The sequence below is a fragment of the Drosophila eugracilis genome, unplaced genomic scaffold, assembly GCF_018153835.1.
Source record: "Drosophila eugracilis isolate 14026-0451.02 unplaced genomic scaffold, ASM1815383v1 contig_1765, whole genome shotgun sequence".
Lineage (NCBI taxonomy): Eukaryota > Metazoa > Arthropoda > Insecta > Diptera > Drosophilidae > Drosophila > Drosophila eugracilis.
This window is the reverse complement of record NW_024572605.1, coordinates 4680355-4702815: the sequence shown is the minus strand read 5'-3', so window position 1 is coordinate 4702815 and position 22461 is coordinate 4680355. Positions and strand designations below refer to the sequence as shown.

The 22461-nt window shown below is 42.9% G+C and overlaps 6 protein-coding genes across 6 annotated transcripts; 3 read left to right on the top strand and 3 right to left on the bottom strand.

Annotated features, from left to right (window-relative positions):
- Positions 1-688: 688 nt before the first annotated feature.
- Positions 689-2815, bottom strand: LOC108104586 (maltase A3). Its single transcript, XM_017210747.2, has 5 exons — positions 2004-2815; positions 1892-1948; positions 1631-1829; positions 1065-1516; positions 689-996 (listed from the first exon to the last, which is right to left on the bottom strand). Exons 1-5 carry the CDS (start codon positions 2813-2815, stop codon positions 777-779), a joined length of 1740 nt encoding a protein of 579 aa, XP_017066236.1. The 3' UTR covers positions 689-776.
- A 904-nt stretch (positions 2816-3719) lies between these two features.
- On the top strand, positions 3720-5678 carry LOC108104444 (maltase A3). The gene is made up of 4 exons (XM_017210505.1): positions 3720-3880; positions 3938-5303; positions 5364-5507; positions 5571-5678. The coding sequence occupies exons 1-4, from the start codon at positions 3733-3735 to the stop codon at positions 5635-5637; spliced, it is 1725 nt and encodes a 574-aa protein (XP_017065994.1). The 5' UTR covers positions 3720-3732; the 3' UTR covers positions 5638-5678.
- Positions 5679-6134: 456 nt separating this feature from the next.
- LOC108113375 (maltase A2) lies at positions 6135-7954 on the bottom strand. The gene is given in 4 exon segments (XM_041819921.1): positions 6135-6207; positions 6267-6329; positions 6331-6390; positions 6453-7954. Coding segments are annotated over 4 exon segments (1698 nt in total).
- Positions 7955-9974: 2020 nt separating this feature from the next.
- Positions 9975-12155, top strand: LOC108113522 (maltase A1). Its single transcript, XM_017224117.2, has 3 exons — positions 9975-11310; positions 11624-11819; positions 11883-12155. Exons 1-3 carry the CDS (start codon positions 9981-9983, stop codon positions 12088-12090), a joined length of 1734 nt encoding a protein of 577 aa, XP_017079606.1. The 5' UTR covers positions 9975-9980; the 3' UTR covers positions 12091-12155.
- A 50-nt stretch (positions 12156-12205) lies between these two features.
- LOC108113339 (cytochrome P450 4e2-like) lies at positions 12206-17418 on the bottom strand. Its single transcript, XM_041819819.1, is given in 13 exon segments — positions 12206-12639; positions 12698-12789; positions 12791-12828; positions 12892-13261; positions 13330-13679; positions 13739-13848; positions 14147-14306; positions 14826-15238; positions 15292-15466; positions 15528-15897; positions 15960-16309; positions 16375-16484; positions 16899-17418. Coding segments are annotated over 13 exon segments (3114 nt in total). The 5' UTR covers positions 17059-17418; the 3' UTR covers positions 12206-12223.
- A 1415-nt stretch (positions 17419-18833) lies between these two features.
- Positions 18834-22323, top strand: LOC108113347 (probable cytochrome P450 4ad1). The gene is made up of 9 exons (XM_017223913.2): positions 18834-19019; positions 19888-19997; positions 20075-20354; positions 20988-21057; positions 21119-21245; positions 21308-21469; positions 21532-21772; positions 21829-22011; positions 22075-22323. The coding sequence occupies exons 1-9, from the start codon at positions 18854-18856 to the stop codon at positions 22284-22286; spliced, it is 1551 nt and encodes a 516-aa protein (XP_017079402.1). The 5' UTR covers positions 18834-18853; the 3' UTR covers positions 22287-22323.
- The last annotated feature ends 138 nt before the right edge of the window (positions 22324-22461 follow it).

Here is a 22461-nt window from a genome sequence, read left to right as displayed (position 1 = left end):
CAAAACAGAATTATGCGAGGTCTTTCGCAATACTCGTATAACAATTTTAGAGAGTGGGTGAGAAAAATCCACGGGCTTAGTTAGAAATATTTCTTAAGGGTACTTAGGTTTACAAGAATGACGAACAAAAAACTACGTTCTAAAATATTTTTTAAGCTTTTTTGGGCATTCTTTTAATACCCAGCAAATTACTTGTTTGTCTTCCCTAACCGCACCTTATTATTATTATAATATATTTCTCTACGCCCATGCCTGCATTTATTTTATTTATAAACTGCTCAGAGAATTGGGAGCAGAAGAGAGAGCTTTTCAGAGATCTTGGCAGAGTATGGGAGAATACGGGCGCATCATGCAGTTGACAGTTATCTCCCGAGTTCTGGGGAGAGGGTAGAGACTATCAATAGAGAGAGGTGTGGAAAATATAAGTCAAATTACGGGATTATTGACATTTAACAGTTTACCACAAAACATACACTAATAAAAAACACTTAAAAAAATATGTATAATACACGTTCGTATATATACATATTTCTTAAAAAGGGTTCGACAAATTGAACAGAGGTTTTATATTTCAAGGCCAATTTGTAGCTCCAATATCGAAAACATGTACTCATTCTCTCCTAACAATCTTAAATTTCAATTCATATCCACATTTAAATCTAAGAAAAAAATAATGCTGGAAAAAAAATGTTATCGAAAGCATTTATATCCTCAAATTTATAAAAAGTGATTCATAGTGCTAATCAATTGTACAATCATCACCCCATTGAAATAACCTAAGCCGTGGTTGTAGAACGCAGAACAATGGCCTCGTGGGGCATGAGGGTCACGCTGCTGGTGGACAACTGGTCGCCGACCTTCTTAATGGACTTCTCGGTCACCAAAGCATACTGGAACTTGGCGGGCAGGTTGCCGAAGACATTAGATAGGTTAACATTCTCAATGGAGTCGAAGATGTTGAACAGCGAGATGTAGACGTAGTCCCCGCTCAAGTGGCTGCAAAAGAAGATTTAAATAAAATTTAATGATTAAAAAAACCAAGCTGAAACTTTTTATACTCGTACCGCTTTACTGCCAGGACGTAGTTGCTAACAGCCTTGATCTCGGAGGAACCCTCCTGGATGCTGGGCTCTTGGCGTAGCTGCTGCAGCCGCTTAAACACGTTCAGGTGGCTCAAGGAAACTCCACGCTCAGTTTTCACGTTCCTCTGGGGATAATCCGAAGCAACAGGCAGCCAGGTGGTATTGCCAGTTGTGAAACCAGCCAGAGTTTCATCCGACCAGTGCATGGGAGTTCGTGCCGGATCACGGGAGTTGTCCATGTAGTTGGACTCATAGCCATTGCAGGCCTGTGGATCCACGGTATCCGCCCAAGAGACATAACCATCAAGCATGCCCAGCTCTTCGCCGTTGTAGGTGATACTGCAGCCGGGCAGAGTGAGAAGCAAGATGTTAAAGAGGTCAACACGATCGGCTCCGAACCGAGAGCCAACGCGGTTCTTGTCGTGGTTGCCAATCTGTGTGGTCATAAATCGAATGGTATTATATGGCTCTTGTAAAAACCAATATTCAATAATTTCCCAGCACTAATCATTAGCTAATTGCTAATTGCTGATCCCCACGAAACTTACCACCCAGTTGGCGCTCTTGCCCTCGGGCATCAGATTAAGCCAGTTGTTAATCAGGTACTCGTAGTGATAGGCATCGGAATCGTAGTACAGATTGCTTATCAGCTGGAAGTTGAACGGTATCTGGGCACCATCGGCGGTCGCATTGCCATAATAATCCATTACGATCTCAATTGGGGACCACGTCTCCACCATTAAAATGCTAAATAATGAGTGGATTGCTTTTTAATCTATAGACTATTATTTCCTTAAAGAACAACTCACCGCTCATCGCCGCCATTGTCGGCCTGGAACTGCTGGAGAATTTGACGCCATTCGTAGCTGAAAATAAATGAAGATTAATAAAATTTCCGGGCATCCATCCATCTAAACTTACACCAGGTGAGGGGTTTCCGGCTGGTCAACAGTATAGATCTTATGGGTGTATCCGTACTCATCTGGATCGTCGGTCCAATCATTGCGGGGCTCATCGGGATAATTTCCATTCTCATCAGCCTCAATCTCGAAGGCATGGTAAATAGCATCCACACGGAATCCATCAACACCCTTCTCCAGCCAAAAACGCAGTACGTTGTTCATTTCCTCGCGCACAACGGGGTTACGGAAGTTAAAGTCGGGCTGCTTCTTGTGGAACTGATGAAGATAGTACTCCTGGCGACCTTCGTGCCATTCCCAGGCGCTTCCACGGAACACGCTCACCCAGTTGGTGGGCGGGCTACGAGCTCCATCGTCATTCAGGAAACCCGGATGCCAGATATAGTAATCCTTGTACTCCTCCTCGCCGGCAGCCGATCGAATAAACCAATCACACTCATCGCTGGAATGGTTGGGCACAAAGTCGAGGATGATCTTGACGCCCAGCTCCTTGGAGCGGGCAACCATCACCTCGAAGTCCTCCATCGTTCCAAAAAGTGGATCGACCTCCTTGAAATCGGAAATATCATAGCCAAAGTCGGCCATTGGTGACTTGAGGAACGGCGACAGCCAGGTGGCAGTCACTCCGATCTCCTTCAGATACTCCAACTTCTCGGTTACTCCATTCAAGTCGCCGACTCCATCGCCGTCAGTGTCTTTGAAGGATCGTGGATAGATCTGGTAGAAGGAAGCGGTCTTCCACCAGGGTGCCGCGACATCGACGGCTAGAAGGCCAAGACCCAACAGCAAGAATAGGCTAGTCCAAGTTGCCATTGCTAACTGTAAGTGTTGCGATTGAAATCGGTTTCTTATATACGCCGATAATCTAATCGTTTCTGATTCTTTGGAGCGAAAGCCCGTATGACCACCTGGGGAAAATATATGGTGAGACCTTTGGCTTCAGAGTGGAAGATACTCATGTTGTTTGAGTTAAAAGAAGTGATTTGGTACTGGAAAATAAAGAAATGATCAAAGAGATAATATAACCAAGATTTACTGATTTCAATGCTTAAGATCAAGTTTGTTATCTCTGATCAACCTAATCCTTAGTACTGCCTGGTTATTCCCACCAAGAACTAGAGTACTACACATTCTATAACGTAAGTGAACTAATAATTTATTCCATTAAGTAATAGAAGTATAAGTATGCGATAAGATTTTCATACAAATTTAGTTTTCTTAGACTTGCCAACCTAAACAAAAAAGCATAATCTACAGACTTGGAAAAATCTGTCTTGGTGTTGTCCACCAATGACCTACACTCATAAAGTTCTGGTTGTTGAATCATTTCCTTATCACAACCTTGAACCCCCCAATCTTTCACTTTTATTGGCTTAAAGACCCAATAGAAGTGATCCAATAAATTACTCCCCCCTGCGAAAGCCAAGAGCCCCATTGGACGATAAGATATGGCCATATGCAGTTAGTATTCATTTGCCTGCCAATCTGTCTCATGATCTTCGGGCGTGAGCCAGGCCGAAATGGACTACAATAAATTCCACAAGCTCCATATCATTAGAACCCATTCGAATTGTGGTGGGATTGTAAATCTGCCAGCTCCATGGAGCTAATCAGAAATAGTTTGCTATATGGCGGGTTTATCGCTACCTTATCAGCCGGGTAAAGGTGCATAAATAGAGGCACCGTATAATCCCTCTGGTCATTGGCAAACGATCGATTTAGTGGGAGCCATGTTCAAGTTGCTGGTTCTCTCTTGCCTTTTGGCTTTGGCGCTGCCTTCCCTGGCGGAAGTTGGCTGGTGGAAAACGGGTCAGTTCTACCAGATCTACCCCAGATCTTTCAAGGATAGTGATGGCAATGGTGTAGGTGATCTCATTGGTAAGTTTTGATAAATGGAAAAACATAGAAAACTTCTCATCAATGCTTTCTTATCAGGTATTACCGAACAATTGGCCTACTTGAAGGAAATAGGCGTAACTGCCACCTGGCTGTCTCCTATCTTCACCTCGCCCATGGCTGATTTTGGCTATGATGTGGCTGATCTCAAGAACATCGATCCCCTGTTCGGTACCATGGAGGATTTCGAAGCACTGGTGGCTCGCGGAAAGGAGCTGGGCATTAAGATCATCTTGGACTTTGTGCCCAACCACACGAGTGACGAGTGCGACTGGTTCATCCGTTCGGCTGCCGGCGAGGCAGAGTACAAGGACTTTTACGTTTGGCACACCGGCAAGGTGGTCAACGGCATCCGTCAGCCACCCACCAACTGGATTGGCGTGTTCCGTGGCTCAATGTGGACTTGGAACGAGCAGCGTCAGGCTTACTACCTTCACCAGTTCCATGCTAAGCAACCCGATCTTAACTACCGTAATCCGGCTGTCGTTGAGGCCATGAAGGATGTCCTGCGTTTCTGGCTGCGAAAGGGAGCCTATGGCTTCCGTATCGATGCTGTGCCCCATGTTTTCGAGGTTGAAGCTGATGCTGATGGAAACTGGCCCGATGAGCCCCGCAACGAGGCAGTCAGCGATCCCGAGGATTACACCTACTTGCAGCACATCTACACCACCGATCAGCCCGAGACTTTGGAACTGGTCTACGCCTTCCGCGATGTGATTGAGGAGATTGATGCCGAATTGGGTGGTGATGATCGTGTCCTGCTCACCGAGGCCTACTCTCCGCTGGAAACCCTGATGTTGTACTATGGAAATGGAACCCACCTGGGCTCCCAGATCCCCTTCAACTTCGAGCTGCTGTCCAAGATCAGCTACAGTTCCGACGCCTACCACTACTCGGAATTGATACACAACTGGCTGGACAACATGCCCGAGGGACAGGTGGCCAACTGGGTTTTCGGCAACCACGACCAGAGTCGCATTGGTTCCCGTTTGGGGGCCGATCGCATTGATGCCGCCAATATGATCGTCATGGGTCTGCCCGGCGTGAGTGTGACCTACCAGGGTGAGGAGATGGGCATGACTGACGTTTGGATCAGCTGGGAGGACACCGTGGACCCACAAGCCTGCCAGTCCAACGAGCAGGAGTTCGAACGACTCACCCGCGATCCTGTGCGCACTCCCTTCCAATGGAGCGACGAGCAAAACGCTGGCTTCTCCAATGCCTCTGTCACCTGGCTGCCGGTAGCCGATAACTACAAGTTGGTGAATATTAAGAAGGAGCGTGGAATCGCCCTGAGCCACTTGAATGTCTACAAGCAGCTGCGTGCTCTGCGAGATGAACCCACCTTGAAGCAGGGCGATGTCACGGTCACCGCCATTGGTCCTAATGTGCTGGCCTTCAAGCGGTAAGATTAACGAAGCCTTGTTCTTAAACTTAAAAATCTTATAAAATTGGTATTCCACAGCTCTCTGGCTGGCGAGAAGTCCTACATCACCGTCATCAACATCAACGATGATGTCGAGTCGATCAACTTGGACTCTGTTTTCACCTCCATCTCTACTCAACTGCAGTATGTGGTGGTCAACGATAAGAGCTCACGTCGCAAGAAGTAAGTACCAACCACAAGCCCTTCATAACCATAAACTAAACCAATTTTCTTTACCTTTTTTAGCGATCTTACCTTTGCCAACTCTGTGCTGCTGATGCCCAAGGAGGCCGTTGTGCTGAGCACAGTCTAAACTTATTTTATAGGTCTTTAATAAAGAATAATCAAAGGAAATTTTCAACTCATTACTTCCTCATGGGGGTAGGATTACTCAACAGATGGCTTATCTTAGCGATAGCCCCACACAAAGTTTTATAAGGCACTGATTAGAAAACGAACCACTGAAAGTTTTGAAAAATGGTCATTTAATTTATTGGGCAATTAAGGAAGAATTGAGTTGTGGGTGATTACCATCGCTCACGTTTATTCCCAGAATAATCCGTAGTGAGTACGTTAGGTAATTCTGCTAGGTTCAAATGCGTATATCTTTAAGTGGGTGGTCTTGCAATCGAAATGGCGCTAATTGGCACTCTAAGTTCATATTAATATATTACTAAGAACCCATGCGTTGAAAAGCTGACAAAAAGAGGGCTTATCTTTATGGGGGACCCCAATAGCTATCGATATTGATAAACAGGAAATAAACAAGGAATTTATTTTTTTTGAAATAACAAATTAATCAGTGTAAAGTTACGCTGACCATCGTAAGACGACTGCTTCGTAGGGCATGAGAATGATTCTCTGCGACAGATTCACTTTTTGCCTGTAATTTCAAGTTAATTAGTTAGAAATTCAAATGTGCAATAGGTCTTAGAAACTTACCCTGCGTAGTGGTTGGAGTAGGCAGTGACCAGGACGTACTCGTAGGTTTTTGAGGCTAGGCCAGACCTCCAAATTGTTGCCCATGTTGACTAGGATTCGATACTCCTCGCTGTACTTGTTGGTGCTGGAATGGCAATATAATAAGATAATTAATAAAGCTAATTGAAAAGTTTTGGAGTTACCTACCGAATAATCTGCAAAACCTGTTCCGTGACAGCCTCATAGGAAAAACCTCCTTCCTCCTTAAATGCCAGGAAGGCGGCACTGCTCTTGAGTGCCTGTAGTCCCTTGAAGATGTTCAAGGAGGATCTCGAAACTCCCCGCTCCGTCTGCACATTATACCTTTGATATTCGGGACTGAGAGGTAACCAAGTACTGTCTCCTTCAGAGAAGTCGGCATTCTTTCCAGCTGTCCACTGCATTGGTGTACGCTCTCCATCCCGATCCTCGCAAGAGTCACCGGTACACTCCACATCCACATTTGACATGCCGATCTCCTCGCCGTAGTAGGTCACCGAAGCACCCGGCAGGGCATTCACTATCACATTCAACAAATCCACCTTATGAGCTCCCATGCGATCGGCCACGCGGTTGGTGTCGTGATTACCAACCACCCAGTTGGCCGTTTGGTGCTCCGTCCACATGGTGTTCATCCAGTAGTCGATCGATCCTACAACATCCTTGGCTGTGGAGTATCCACTGAGATACATCAGCTGGAAGTTCATGGGCAGCTGGGTTCCCTGATGAGTGCTGTTGCCGAAGTAAGCACTTAGTGTTTCCACGGAGGAATAGGCTTCGGCCAGCAGAACCCTTGAATCACCTCCATTCTCCGCCTGATAGTTATCCAAAAAGGCCCTCCACTCGTACATCAGATCCACCGTAGCCGGTTGATCCTTGGTGTAAATATGATCGTGATAGTCGTAGGCATTTGGATCACTGCCCCAGCCACTAATAGGTTCATCCGGATAGGAACCATCAGCATTACGGTACTCGTAGATGTGAGGGACAGCATCGATCCTGAATCCATCAACTCCACGATCCAGCCAAAATTTCAACACGTCAAGCATGTGCTCCCTGACCATTGGATTGGTGAAATTGAGATCCGGTTGCTTCACCTGGAACTGGTGCAAAAAGTATTGCTGGCGCTTATCGTTCCACGTCCACATGGGTCCGCTGAACACACTGATCCAATTTGATGGCGGTTCCCTCTCACCGGTTTCCTCATTCAGCTTTCCATCATCCCACACATAGAAATCATCGTAGCCCTCCTCACGATTCACGGACTTTTCAAACCACTCGTTCTCATCGCTCGAGTGGTTGGGTACAAAGTCCAGGATGATCTTAACGCCCAAAGATTTGGCTTCCACTATCAGAGCATCGAAATCCTCGAGATTACCGAAAATCGGATCGATGTCGTAGAAGTTGGAGATGTCGTAACCGAAATCCGACATGGGCGAGGTGAAAATGGGCGATAGCCAGGTGGCCGTGATGCCGATTTCCTTGAGATAGCCCAGTCTTGAAGTGATGCCTTTCAGGTCCCCGATACCATCGCCATCACTGTCCTGGAAGGAACGCGGATATATCTGGTAGAGCGAGGCATTCTCCCACCAATCGATGTCCGCGCCATCCAACTGGGCGATGGAAACGAGAAGGAGAGCTGCCAGGCCAAGATGTGCCCACCGTGGCATTTCGATAGCGTTTGAGTGGGCCAAACTCAATTTGCTAATAACAATTGCCGGCCATGTAGCGATTGAGGAGGCGATAAGGACGCAATTGCTCCGACCAACTGGTAATCTGTCAGTGTTTTATCGCATATTTGCTAGATTAAATAACCGCGGCCTGGGCCTTTTCCCGCTCTCGCCATCTCGCTTTCTTTTATTGGATATTCCACTAAAGCGCAAAGTGTCGTAAAATTGCAAAAAAAATAAATACGAGTGTAAAAAAGAATGAATCGATGACGGTTCTGAGATTGTCAAACTGGATCAATATCTTTCATTAATATCTGTACTTATAAGTACGGTAAAGAGTCGACATATTAAACTTCTAATGAGCACATTTTTTAATGATTTATATTTATTTATACTTATTACTTTTATAATATATTGTTAGTGTAGTCATTAATGACAACGACCAGAAATATATATTATTATATTAGTAAGTTAAAAACATTCCTAAAATATATAATGTAAAAGAAGCTTTGCTGTTTGTCACTTCCTTGATAACCAAGTTCGCATCTCAGCCAGCTGCTCATGAATTACTAATGGCAGTTGCCTTTGTTTTACTTCATTTTTACAAGGCAACTTCTTTCTGAATTTTTAAAATAATTTGCTGGTACTTCAGCCTCTGGCTAATTTAGATTGCCAGCCACAATGTGGCATTTTTAAAAAGGCTTACAATTAGTCAGGCGAGTTAATTAAAGTTAAAATAATTCAAAATTGTAAAAAACTTACTAAAACCCAAAACAATTAAATTTTATATAACATCACTTTATGCATATTAAAATTTTAAAATAAAAATGGCATTTTTCTTTAATAAAACATTTTTGCTTACTTTTATCCCAGATTCCGGAGCTGATGTGAACACAATTTGTATGTAGTATCCTTGAAGCCTCTCCAACCAAAACCGGAGCGGATATTCTTGTATTTTCATGGTGTGCTTGTTCAAGTACACTTACGCATTAAACAACCAGGGGCAATCCACTCCGAGCGGTTTTAATTCAATTAAAATGCTCTCCCGCCATTCGGATTTGCACGTATGCCAGCGAACTCACCTTTTCCAGTCCTGCAACAGTCCTCCCAGGAGATGATTCCACATAAAATCAACACATGCTTCAACCTGCAGAGAACATGCGTTGCACGTTGAGCTGGGAATAGTTATATCAAATCGATGTAATTGGTAAAAGTATGGTTCGGTTGACTTTTTAGGTGTTCATTAAAAAATCAATTGAATCCCAGATAAAGAGAATAAATTGGGAATTTATATTGGTTAGTGCCATGAAAAATGTGAAGTGATAAAGATAAGTAGTGAATCGAAATAAACATTAAAATTACCAGAGGACAAAACTAGTCAGTTGGTGGACTTTACTTTTATCTCTTTCAATAAGTCAATAATCAAGTGCTACCCTAATGTCTTTTTGGCGTCTCTGATTAACTTAACTTATCAATTCAAAGCTAACTAGTCAAGCTGATAGTAACAATAAATTAGACAATATTGCAACAAATGATTATGTTTTGCTTAAGTTTAAAAATGCCCCACAAAACCTCCACAAGGTTATCTTAGAAATATTTCCACAACACCGCTGAGTACGTATTAATCATAGTTTTCCAGTTTACTGTTGTTTGTTTGCTTGCAGTTGAAGAACTAGGATTTAGGCTTGTTTTTCCCTATCAGCTGACTAATGTCCACTTCAATGCCCTACCATAACAAAACCTGGGGAGCGATTCAGGAAAATACTTGGCAAGAAAATCGGTATTTTTCCAGCAATCAAAAGGCATTCGGGAGAGTGGGTTAATCGCTTTACGTAAAACTTTGCTGGGAGTACGAAAACAATGACAATTTTGGTTCGCAGACTTGAGCACCCTGAGAACTCATGTGAGCTGTTTGCACAGCAATTCAACTGGCCACTCCAAGTTGGTCAGATCTCGATAGGAGCCACCTTATCGAGGGGTATAAAAGGCACCTGTCAGCTCTCTAGTCCGAACAAAATCGAACAAAATGCGCCCGGTATCAGCTGCGTGCCTTTTCCTGGCCATCGTTGGCTTCGTGGGAGCCACCGAGTGGTGGGAAAGTGGAAACTATTATCAGATCTATCCGCGCTCCTTCCGGGATTCCGATGGAGACGGTATTGGCGATCTAAACGGCGTCACCGAGAAGTTGCAGTACTTGAAGGACATCGGCTTCACTGCCACTTGGCTTTCGCCCATCTTCAAGTCACCAATGGTTGACTTTGGCTATGACATTTCCGATTTCTACACAATTCACCCTGAGTACGGAACCATGGAGGACTTTGAGAACTTGATTGCCAAGGCCAAGGAGGTGGGCATTAAGATCATCCTGGACTTTGTGCCCAATCACTCGAGCACTGAGAACGAATGGTTTACCAAGTCCGTGGACAGTGATCCAACCTACAAGGATTTCTATATCTGGCATGATGGCAAGGTAAACAATGAGACGGGAGAGCGTGAGCCGCCAAGCAACTGGAACTCCGAGTTCCGCTACAGTGCCTGGGAATGGAATGATGTGCGCCAGCAGTACTACCTCCACCAGTTTGCCATTCAGCAGGCTGATCTTAACTATCGCAATCCTGCCGTGGTCAATGAGATGAAGAATGTGATTCGTTTCTGGCTGGCCAAGGGAGTCTCCGGTTTCCGTATCGATGCCGTGCCCTATTTATTTGAGGTGGATCTTGATCGGTACAACCAGTATCCCGATGAGCCGCTGACCAATGACCCCACAACCTGTCCCGATCCGGATGATCATTGTTACACGCAGCACATCTACACTCAGGATCAGCCGGAGACCATTGACATGGTGTACCAGTGGCGTGAGTTGGTGGATGAATTTCATACGGAGAACGGTGGAGATCAGAGGCTGTTAATGACGGAGGCGTACACCAGTTTTGACAATCTCATGACATACTACGGCAACGGAGTTAGGAATGGCTCTCATATTCCGTTCAACTTTGACTTCCTTTCGAACATCAACAACGCCTCGAAGGCTGGGGATTATGTGGATCACATTAAGAAGTGGATGGATTCCATGCCCGCTGGTGTCTATGCCAACTGGGTGTTGGGCAACCACGACAACAAGCGAGTGGCCTCCCGATTCGGAATCCAGCGCACCGATCTCATTAACATCCTGCTTCAGACTCTGCCTGGCCATGCGGTTACCTACAATGGCGAGGAACTGGGTATGACCGATGTCTGGATCAGCTGGGAGGACACCGTGGATCCTAATGCGTGCAACTCCGATCCGGACAACTACTATGCCCGCTCGCGTGATCCAGCTCGATCTCCGTACCAGTGGGACGCCTCTTCCAAGTCAGGTATTTACTTTCACTTTTTTAAGTTCAGATATGTATTTGTTATTGAATATTTTTGTTTATATCCTAATGCATCTATCATCATACCAAAGCGTTTAAAAATAATAACTAATCAATCTGACTTGCTAGTTTGACGTTCCTGAGCGGCTAGTAGGTTTGTGTATTCCGATAAGAAATGTATTTGTCACACTTAGATTATAATTATCTTTTTTATTAACCAAAAATGTAGATTGATAGAAAATTCTAAGGTTAAATTAGTATAAATTATTTTGTTTTTAACGCTTATTGATAACAATGCTTACTATCTTATTTCTAGGCTTCACCAGTGCCGATCACACCTGGCTTCCAGTGGCTGATGATTACAAGACTAACAATGCCCTGCAGCAGCTGCGTGCCCCTCGTTCCCACCTCCAGATCTTCAAGAAGCTGGTACGAGTCCGCAAGGAGCCATCCTTCCGCCAGGGAGAACTCAACATTCAGGCTATTGACGATGATGTGATCATCTACTCACGGTAAGTTAATTATAAACTGCAATCTATAATTTTAACTAATATAAATATTTTCTACCCAAACAGCCAAAAGACCGATAGCGATCTGTATGTGATCGTTCTCAACTTGGGCAGCACCTCCAAGACCCTCGACCTGACCAAGTACTATGGACTGGGCACCCAGGCAGAGGTCATCACCACTTCACTGAAGTCCCAGTATATCGATGGAGATGTCATCAAGCCCTCGGAATTCGTGGCCAATCCCTATGTAGGCACCGTTCTTGTGGCAGTCTAACCAGATTTTATTTACTTAAGAGATAATAAAATAGTGACGTTAAAGAAATGTTAATTATAAAAATACTTAACAGAGTTTAGTTAACAGTATAGAGCCTAAAAGTATGTAATTACTTTTTTACAAATTATCAGATTTAAAGTCTCTGCTTCATGCGCAGATGCAAACCATTCTCAGACTTCAGAGTCATCGCAGCCGATAAAATCGGATCATATTTATGGATATGAGCATCGCGTTTCTCCTTCTCTGCTGGAGGAAGTCCCAAGGTCGTACTGATATACCCATCCTTAGAAGCCAGCTCATCCAGGGCTGGCAGTACCTGGAAATTTCGAATGATCTTGGACACCACTGTCTTGATCTCCAGCAGTGCAAACTTCTGACCAATGCAGTTTCGTGGACCTGCACTGAAGGGAACGTACTCAAAGGGACCCGGTTTCTCCAAGTCAAATCGATCTGGTCTGAACTTATGGGGATCCTTGAAAACACGATCATTGTATCCCAACATAAGAAGACCCAGGTTTAAAGTGGTGCCTTTCGGAACAACGTCGCCATCTAAAAATAGATACATGATTACTTATAAAGCTCTTATTTACATTGTTAAAAGTCTTACCAATCACATAATCCTTCTCCGTAAAACGACCAATGAAGGGTACACTTGGGTATAGCCGTTGCGCCTCCTTTATAAACAGATCCAAGTCCTGATTCACCCATCACCTCACACTGTTCGTCGAATAACTTTTTCTGTAAGTCAAAAAATTATATCGAAAGTGATCTCAAAACTCGTTTTGTTGGTAATTAGCTAACCTGCTCATCTTGGTGCCTGGAGAGCAGGTAGACTGCAAACCCAACTCCAGATGTGGTTGTGTCGTGACCCTCGAACATAAATGTTGATACTTCTTCGTAAAGCTCTTGGGAAGTCAATGGCCGACCATCGACTGTGGATGAAAGTAAAGTATCCAAAAAAGCCATCTTCTTGCGGGAGAACTCATCTTCCTGGCTTTTTGAATCCACGCTAGATTTTCGAGCCTCAATTCGCTTTGCTATTATCCTATTGGTAAAGTCCTGCAGGGTTTTCAGAGTCTCACTATAAGCAGGATATTCAGGGGCCAAGCGAAAGAGATATTCATTGCGCTTCCAGGGATTAAAGGCTCTCATTTTGATAGTGTAGGTAATACTATATCAAATGATACAAATTATTATGAATATTATTTTATATTCATATAACATTTACTATGTACTTACTCTTTGAATGCCTGTACAACAGCGCAGCTTCGGTTATCCATGGCATTGATAGACACTCCCATGGCAGTGTCGCAGATAACATCCAAGGTCAGATAATGAGCTTCCTCCTGGAAGTCGAAGATATTGTCTCCGTCCGCCACATTCTTTAGTTTATCTATGAACTTACTGGAGTTTTCGTTCATAACCTCATGGAAGTCCTGCAGGATGTTGAAGTGGAAGGCCGGAGTGATCATCTTGCGGTGTTTGTGCCACTTACTACCAGTGCTGGTCAGAAGTCCCAGTCCCAGCCAGGGATGTGTGAGATCATAGACATCCGACTTGGATATCAGAGTCTGACTGCTGAGGATAAACTGTTCAAAACTAGATTGTATCCCGAATGATATTCTTAATAATAACGAGTCAAACTTACCTCCATGTACTTGGGGCTAGTGACCATGATGTTCGAGTAGAAACCAATCCAGTAGCGAAAGTTATCCTTTCCATACTCATGCCACCAGCCAAAAAATCGGTTTAATATTTCTAATTTATAAAGGGAAAAGATCAGTGATCAGACTTCTCACATGCATTTCCGTACACTATTGATTACTTTCCACATGTGAGAGACTAGCTAGAGTAAAACTAATTTCAACTGCACCAAAGTGACCTTTGTTTTTTTAAATCACACATATTCACATATACATGACCAGATTATGATCTAGGTCCCAGTGTTTTCATTGTACACAATAGAACACAGCCAAGTTGCGATGGTATCTAGTTGGGACTTTGATCTCCAGTCATAATTAGATTCGTCTGGATTGCACAATAATACTGTGATTACCTGTAGGCGTCTTTCCCATCTGATGTGCATTTCCCACCACGGGCAACATACTTGGCCCTTGGAACTTGTTTAGCATTAGTTTTCTCCTCAGAGATCTTAATTCAAAATAGGCCACCAAAACCAAAGGAAGGCCAAGAAGAATACAAAGTACGATCCACATTTTTTAATAGTAGCACAGACAACCAACCGATCAGTGCAGCGAGTGAATCGAATTTGAGTAAAAAGTGGTCGACTCTCTGCTTTAAATACTCCAACCGGTTGGCCAGAAATGTTCTCTGCCTCTCGCAGTTCTGTGTCTCTCAGACAGCTTATCTGAACATTATAGCCCAATTTAAGGTAATGCAGGTTATAAGCATATACTTTTTATAACTTATATAAGCAGAATGTCAGAATGTTTTTTAAAAGCCCAAACAAAAAGGATTATTGTAAACTAATATAGATATTTCATAAAGTTCCGAAATGCTATAAAACCAAACCCAAATTGTAAAACCTGTTATTGAAAATTCGTTTTTCATTTATTTCTTTGTTCTACTTCCCCTAATTAACAGCTTCTTAATAATTGATTCTGCGGGGAAATTAGACTTAAAACAAATCCAAAATTAGGTAAACAAATAACAAGCACCGAACTTAACAAAGAGATGAGGATTTCTCTCTTCGAGATCAATCAAATTGGGTGTTAGTGTCTTTCCTTCAATCGAATGTAGAGACCATTTTCGGATTTTAGTGTTAGTACAGCGGATAGTAATGGATCATATTTGTGACGATATGCATCGCGCTTTTTCCTCTCTGCTGGAGGTAATCCCAGGGTGGTATTTACATAGCCATCCTTAGATTCAAGTCCATCTTCAGCTGGCAGAACCTCGAAATTCCGAATGATTTTGGATACCACTGTCTTGATCTCCAGAAGAGCGAACTTCTGCCCAATGCAGTTTCGTGGACCTGCACTGAAGGGCACATACTCGAACGGTCCTGGTTTCTCCAGCTCAAATCGTTCTGGTCGAAATTTGTGAGGATCCTTGAAAACTCTTTCTTCATATCCCAGCATTATGATACCCAAGTTGAGAGTGGTACCCTGGGGTACGAGATCACCATCTGTTAATGAAATTTAATTTAACTGATTTTTAATGGGTAAAATCGAGACTTACCAATCACATAGTCCTTGTCTGTATAACGCCCGATAAAGGGTACACTGGGATATAAACGCTGGGCCTCCTTTATGTACAGATCCAAGTATTTCATTTGGGAGATTTCCTGGAAAGTGGCATCGCGCTCCAATCCAGAATCACCCATGACCTTACGTTGCTCCTCAAACAGTTTACGCTGTTTAAGAAAAAGTCTATTACCTCTATATACATATATCGTTAATTTGGTAATGCTTAACCTGTTCATCTTGATGTCTGGAGAGCAAATACACGGCGAATGCTACCCCGGAGGTGGTTGTGTCGTGGCCTTCGAACATGAAGGTTGAGACCTCTTCGTACAGCTCAGTAGAGGTCAGAGGTCGGCCATCGACCGTGGACGATAGCAGAGTATCCAAGAAGGCCATTTTCTTGCGAGTAAACTCATCTCCTTGGCTGGTCGAAACTTCTCCCGCTTTGTGGACTGCAATTCGCTTGGCGATGATCTCGTTGGTGAAGTCCTGAAGGGTCTTCAATGATCTACTATACGCCGGATATTCAGGGGCAAATCGGTACAGTAGATCCGTACGTTTAAGGGGGTGGAAAGCTCTCATGTTGATGTTGTAGCACATACTGTAATAATGGGAAAAGTTATAGACTGATAATCTCTTTATATTATATGTAAACGAACTCACTCTTTAAAAGCCTGGACTATAGAAGAGCTCCGATTCTCCATGGCATTGATGGACACACCCATGGCAGTGTCACAAATTACATCCAAGGTTAGATAATGTGCTTGATCCTGGAAGTCGAAGATATTATCCCCGGCAGCAACCTTCTTCAAGTGCTTAATAAATTTGTTGGAGTTCTCGTTCATCACCTCATGGAAGTCCTGCAGGATGTTGAAGTGGAACGACGGTGTGATCATCTTTCGGTGTTTGTGCCACTTACTGCCAGTGCTGGTCAGAAGTCCCAGTCCCAGCCAGGAATGGGTTAATTTATAAATATCGGACTTTGAGATCAGCGTCTGACTGCTAAGTATAAACTGATGAAGTACGAAAAGGGTTAAGTCATCTTGAATTGAAATTAATAATTATCTTGCAAATTTACCTCCATGTACTTGGGATTTGTGACCAGCACATTTGAGTATGAGCCAATCCAGAAGACATAGTTGTCCCTGCCAAACTGATCCCACCATTCGAAAACTTTATCCAGAATTTCTAAATGAGTGTAAAGAAAACTAATTACTAGGCGGATCACAGAACACTATCAGTATGACACTAATGATATTATATTATTGTCTGTATCTGGCACGCAACTTTATGTATCCATAACTGCACTGCCCTACGTGCATGCAATATATGTAGTTGCTAATTACGCAACAACACAAATCAAAGTCTATATGATGAGCTCCAAGATTCTGGCCTGGCCGACAAATATCTGATATTTTCAACACCCCAATTTTCCGGTCGTAAAGTCGCTTGACCAAAATAACCTAACTGGAATAGCGTTGCCGCTGAGTCGATTTAATGGGCAGTTAACTCAGTCACAACGCTATTCGAGATGGGTGATTATGGGTGTGTACTCTCGGTTATTTTTTTAACGTTTTCTATTGAAATTGACAGGATACCCACCTGTGGGATTCTTGCCCGTTTGATGAGCATTTCCCACGAGGGGCAGTCCACGGGGACCATTGAACTTATTTAACACTTTTTTACGGCGGAACGTGCTCAACTCTAAGTATGCCGCCAACAGAAGAGGCAATGCCAAAATAATATACAACACGAACCACATTTTCGATCGCAAGTGACGACAAGACGACCGCTTCGCCCGCGAAACACTTTGTATATGAGAGTTGTTTTGGGCGGACTGCAGCTTTAAATACGAGAGATAGCGGTCAGCTCCTCAACATTTCGCTCTCGATTTTTAACTATTAATGGGAATCCAGCCAAAGCCTCCCGAATATAAGTAAATATTTTGGGGCTTTCAGCATGACTTGTTGATTTGAAATCAGGTTTTTAAGAGACGATCCTCTTCGTTTTGATATGGTAATCTTTTTATTCACAAAAAAGAGCAACTAATGTTTGCTCCCTTAGTGTTTACAAAGTGTTTTATTATTCACGGCTACAATGTTATATTTTACTGATATAAGTAATCGTTTTATAATTTCTGCTCGCAATATAATAAATGGAACGACCGGCATAGTCTAAATACTTTATCAACAGAGAGTTTTGGATGGCCTCTAGCTTGGGACTTAAAGAGAGTAAAACAGAGTTTCAGCGAAGAGTATAAACCACGCATATTTTAAAGCTTATCAGAGACGAGTTAACAATGTAGAGTCGTGTAAAGTAGATTTTTATTTTACTTGAAATATACATTTGGGTGTCGAATTAAATAAAACTTTGTTGATATTTTACTACTCAGCAATTCAGTTGATCTACATTAGCTTTGAGCAAACCAAAAGTAAAAGTGTTTAAAAACACCTTTGAGTTATGAGTTACTTTCACTCTTTATTTTAGCACTTTTGGAAGTTTGACTGTAGCTTATGATTAGATTAAAACACAAAAAATAAAAATAGCACAACAATCTAGTTACCAGCTTGTTTCTTTAAAGTTCCTTTGATAATAATCCTATATAAGTTATCTGATACCATAAGCATGAAAGTATAAAGTATATGGCGGTAGATATCTTATCAAAGGGACCTTTGGCAATAATATTGTCAGAATTTCAAGTTCAACTGCATTTTAAGTTGTAGCAAGCGTATGAAACCAATGCATAACTTCGAGGAAGATAATGAAATGGTTCCCAAAGCTCTGATTTTACATTGCCGAAGAAGTAGTGTTAATAGAATTGCGAAAGTGAACTGTTGGCCAGCAGAATGATTCTTATAATTTTTGCTATTCTAGTGGCCATTATTTTGGGCATTCTCTTTGTGTGTTTTATGTGTTTCTTAGCAACTGCCTTAACATTGGCCATAATTTACATGTTTAAAGGTGTTAAAATATTCAACTGCATAGATTACATAACTGGGATGTTGGAATGTCTGCCGGGATCTCAGTCATATCCCTTTGTGGTAAACTTTTTTGAGTTTGGCCTGAAGCCCAGAGGTAAGATGTACTCACTATTCTTTTACTAGTTTATAAAGTAAACCCCCTTTCGACGCCCATGCTAGAATCTAACTAATGCTCCATATACATTTACTTGTCAAATGTTTGGACTACCGCCTTAATTCATTATCAGCAGCCGATTAGCAATCGTTTATTGGCACCATATCTTCTGGTGATACCAAATCAGCCTTTAGACCCACACGTCACCAATTCAGTGAGTCAATTTGCAGTCGATTCCCATCAGGTAGCAAAGTATAATGTCATTTATCAATTTTCGACAGCAATAAAGCACTATGTTAATTGGGGTATTGATAATGTTATTTGTAACGATTGCAAACACAAAAAAAAACCATGCGAAAAGTTGAGGTAGATAAGCTATCAAAGGGGTTATCGGCTAGGAAATTGGTCACCTAATAATCTGCCACAAAAACTGGACAAACCAGTCTGGATAGTAAAGCGAAAGAGAAAAGTTGTCCGAGAAAATGTTTCTGATAGCGATTGCCATTTTATTGGTCACCATTTTGGTGTTCAAGGGTGTGAGGATATTCAACTACATAGACCACATGGCCGGGATTATGGAGATGATCCCGGGACCCACACCATATCCCTTCGTGGGAAACCTCTTTCAATTTGGCCTCAAGCCAGACGGTGAGTACGTGGTCGGTGGTAGTGGCCTGCCTATATTTATGAACTCTTTAACGTTTAATGCGAAAGTCATTTGTCTGATCGAATCCCTCAAGAACCGAAGGTATTTGCAGCGATTCAATGCGTCCAATTCCCGTTGGTATCGCGTTGCACATTTGGATTTCATCTCAAATTGTATCTGCCTTGCTCGACGTATTTATTGTAATATTTGCTACAGCTTTCATCAAGTTCTGTGCGCATTTCCCGAGTGCCCTCCTTTCGCACAGCTGAATAAATTCGGTCTTGTTTTTACCGTCCTTCCCTGCCCACAGCCACAGCCCTGCCCCGCCCTGCACGTGCCTAAAGTAATCATTTCAAATGCACAATGCCCGAGGGGAGGGAGAAGGAAAAAGCGATGGTGCACTACACTTTTCGATGATATCATTCTGCTTCCCTGCTCGGTTGCTCCTTCAATTCAGAACGGACAAGCATGAGCTGCACATTGTTATCTGATTGTTATTATTTTGTTATTTTTATGCCAGCTTAGATTGCTCTTCCATAGAGTTGAAAGAAGAGATTTGAATAAGTGCAGAGTTAATATACTTTCATTGTCTGGTCCGGAGTCCTGAAAGGAACTGCGATTAATTAAAACACATTCGATACCCATCTGTGACCGGACCCCTATAGGTTTTCAAGTACTTTTGGCAAGCAATCTAACAAAAGCATATTTGTGGCACAGCAAATCAGGTTGATTACAAACTACCGAACAAGGCAACTTGAAATTTAATTTTCTGTAAATCCGGCCCAAACTCTAGAGCTTGGCAAACTAGGAACTTTTACCTGATAATTAAAGTGGTCGTGGCTGACAAGCTCCTTACCTTTTCTCCCACAGAATACCCCAAAAAGGTTTTGCAATATTGTCGGAAATATGATTTCCAGGGTTTCCGTTCCCTGGTCTTCCTCCAGTACCACATGATGCTAAGCGATCCGGCGGAAATTCAGGTTAGTCCCTCCCCCCCCTAAGACCCTTGCTAAACATCACTACCATCACGAACCTACCCATTGTGTTTGCCCTGCAGAACATTTTGTCAAGTTCAACGCTGCTATACAAGGAGCACCTGTACTCCTTTCTGAGACCCTGGCTGGGGGATGGCCTGCTGACGAGTTCCGGAGCCCGTTGGCTGAAGCATCAGAAACTGTATATTCCCGCATTCGAACGCCCCGCCATCGAGGGTTATCTGCGAGTGGTCCATCGGACGGGCGGACAGTTCGTCCAGAAGCTCGACGAGCTGTCGGCAACGCAGGAAATCTTCGATGCCCAGGAGCTGGTTGCCAAGTGTACACTGGATATTGTGTGTGGTAAGTGGAAGCGGGATTTTCTCATCGAACCCCGGGTTGCGTTTAAAAATTCAAAAACTCTAGTGGCAATGTACATGCACTGCAAAAAATTCTAGTCACAGTTTTTATGTATTTTCTAAATAATTCAATTTTAAACTTCTTTCCGATTATGGCTAATTTTTAATAGTTAACTGATTGGAATATGCTTTTTAATAGTTTTATCTCTCTTTAAGCGACCTTTTTTATAATTTATATATAAAAGTTAAGGCAGTTATATTTCCTCTCTGTGTATGGTTGCCAAACTTTACACATTTGTCATGACATTTTTTTTTTGTGGGCCGAGTTTCGGTTTTTGGGCGTTTCGCTCGTTTATTTTTTGTAATTTATTATGAACGTTTTATAAATAAGATTTATTGCATAGAAAATGGGTACAAGTGCCGCAGATTGTGCGGGCGGAAAAGTTTCGCGGTCGAGGTACTTGCCCTCGACGATACAGCACACTCAGCTGCATGTTGTATGGCAAATGATTTTGAAGAATTTTCCTGTTAACCGTTGGTAATTTATTGAGATTTCCCTAGATTCGTTCGGGTTCATTTAGCCAGCTTGAAGCTGCAAATTTTCACCGGCTCTTCCCTCTACTATTTTTGCCTTTAGAAAACGCCACTGGCCAGACTAGCAGTTCGCTGAATGGAGAGCCCTCGGATTTGCATGGCGCCATCAAGGAGTAAGTTCAAGCTGAGAAATCTTGGGATTAAGCTCCTAAGTCCCTCCTTTCCATTTCCCAGTCTGTGCGATGTGGTGCAGGAGCGCACCTTCAGCATTGTGAAGCGCTTTGACGCCCTCTTCCGACTCACCTCCTACTACATGAAGCAGCGGCGGGCTCTATCGCTCCTCCGGAGCGAACTGAACCGGGTAAATTCGGGCTGAAATAGGTGCGAGAAACGTTTAAAAATCGAAAGTTTATCTGCTCGTAGATTATCGCCCAACGTCGGCACCAGTTGGTCGGAGAAAACTCAAGCCAGCACGCGGCGCCAATCAATAAGCCCTTCCTCGACGTTCTGCTGACCGCCAAACTCGATGGCAGGGGCCTTAAGGAGCGGGAGATTATCGAGGAATTGTCTACGTTTATATTTACGGTAAGTTCAATATAAAAATAGTTTTAAGAAATGAATGTTATTTCTTACTTAAAATATTATAGGGCCACGATCCCGTTGCGGCTGCCATATCCTTCACTCTGTATACTCTATCCCGTCACCCGGAGATTCAGCGCAAGGCTTTCGAGGAACAGCAGCGCATTTTTGCCAAGAATTTATCTGGAGAAGCTGACTTGGTTAGTCTGGATCAGATGTACTACCTGGAGCTGATCATTCGAGAGACCCTGCGCTTGTATCCATCCGTACCACTGATTGCTAGAACTAACAGAAAGTCCATCGATATCAGTGAGTAGTTACAAAGTATTAGATTATTACTTAGTATCAATCTTGATTACTTTCAGATGGCACCAAGGTGGCCAAGCGCACCACGGTGATCATGTGCCTCATTGCCATGGGTTACAACGAAAAGTATTTCGATGAGCCTTGCACTTTCCGGCCGGAGAGATTTGAGAAAGCTAATGGAAATGTAGGCATAGAGGCTTTTAAGAGTGTTCCATTTAGTGCAGGTCCCAGACGTTGTATTGGTAGGCTTATCTTGGATTATATAACAAACTAATTCATATATTTATAAAACTATATTTTTGTAGCTGAAAAGTTTGCCATGTACCAAATGAAGGCTCTGCTCTCCCAGTTGCTGCGTCGCTTTGAAATCCTGCCAGCCGTTGATGGACTTCCTCCAGGGATCAATGATCATTCCCGTGAAAACTGTGTACCTCAAAGTGAATACGATCCTGTATTAAATATTCGAGTGACGCTTAAATCGGAAAATGGCATACAAATCAGACTGAGAAAACGATGAATATATAAAAACCCGTATAACCAGAAAATAAAACTAATATGTTAACTTAATAATATATTTAGGCATATGGAAGATTTTTTCCACTCTAGACTGAATAACCCGTTTGGCATAGTTCATATCATTATTTCCTCGCAAATTATCAAAGTTGACTTGCCAAATAATTCATGTTAATTCG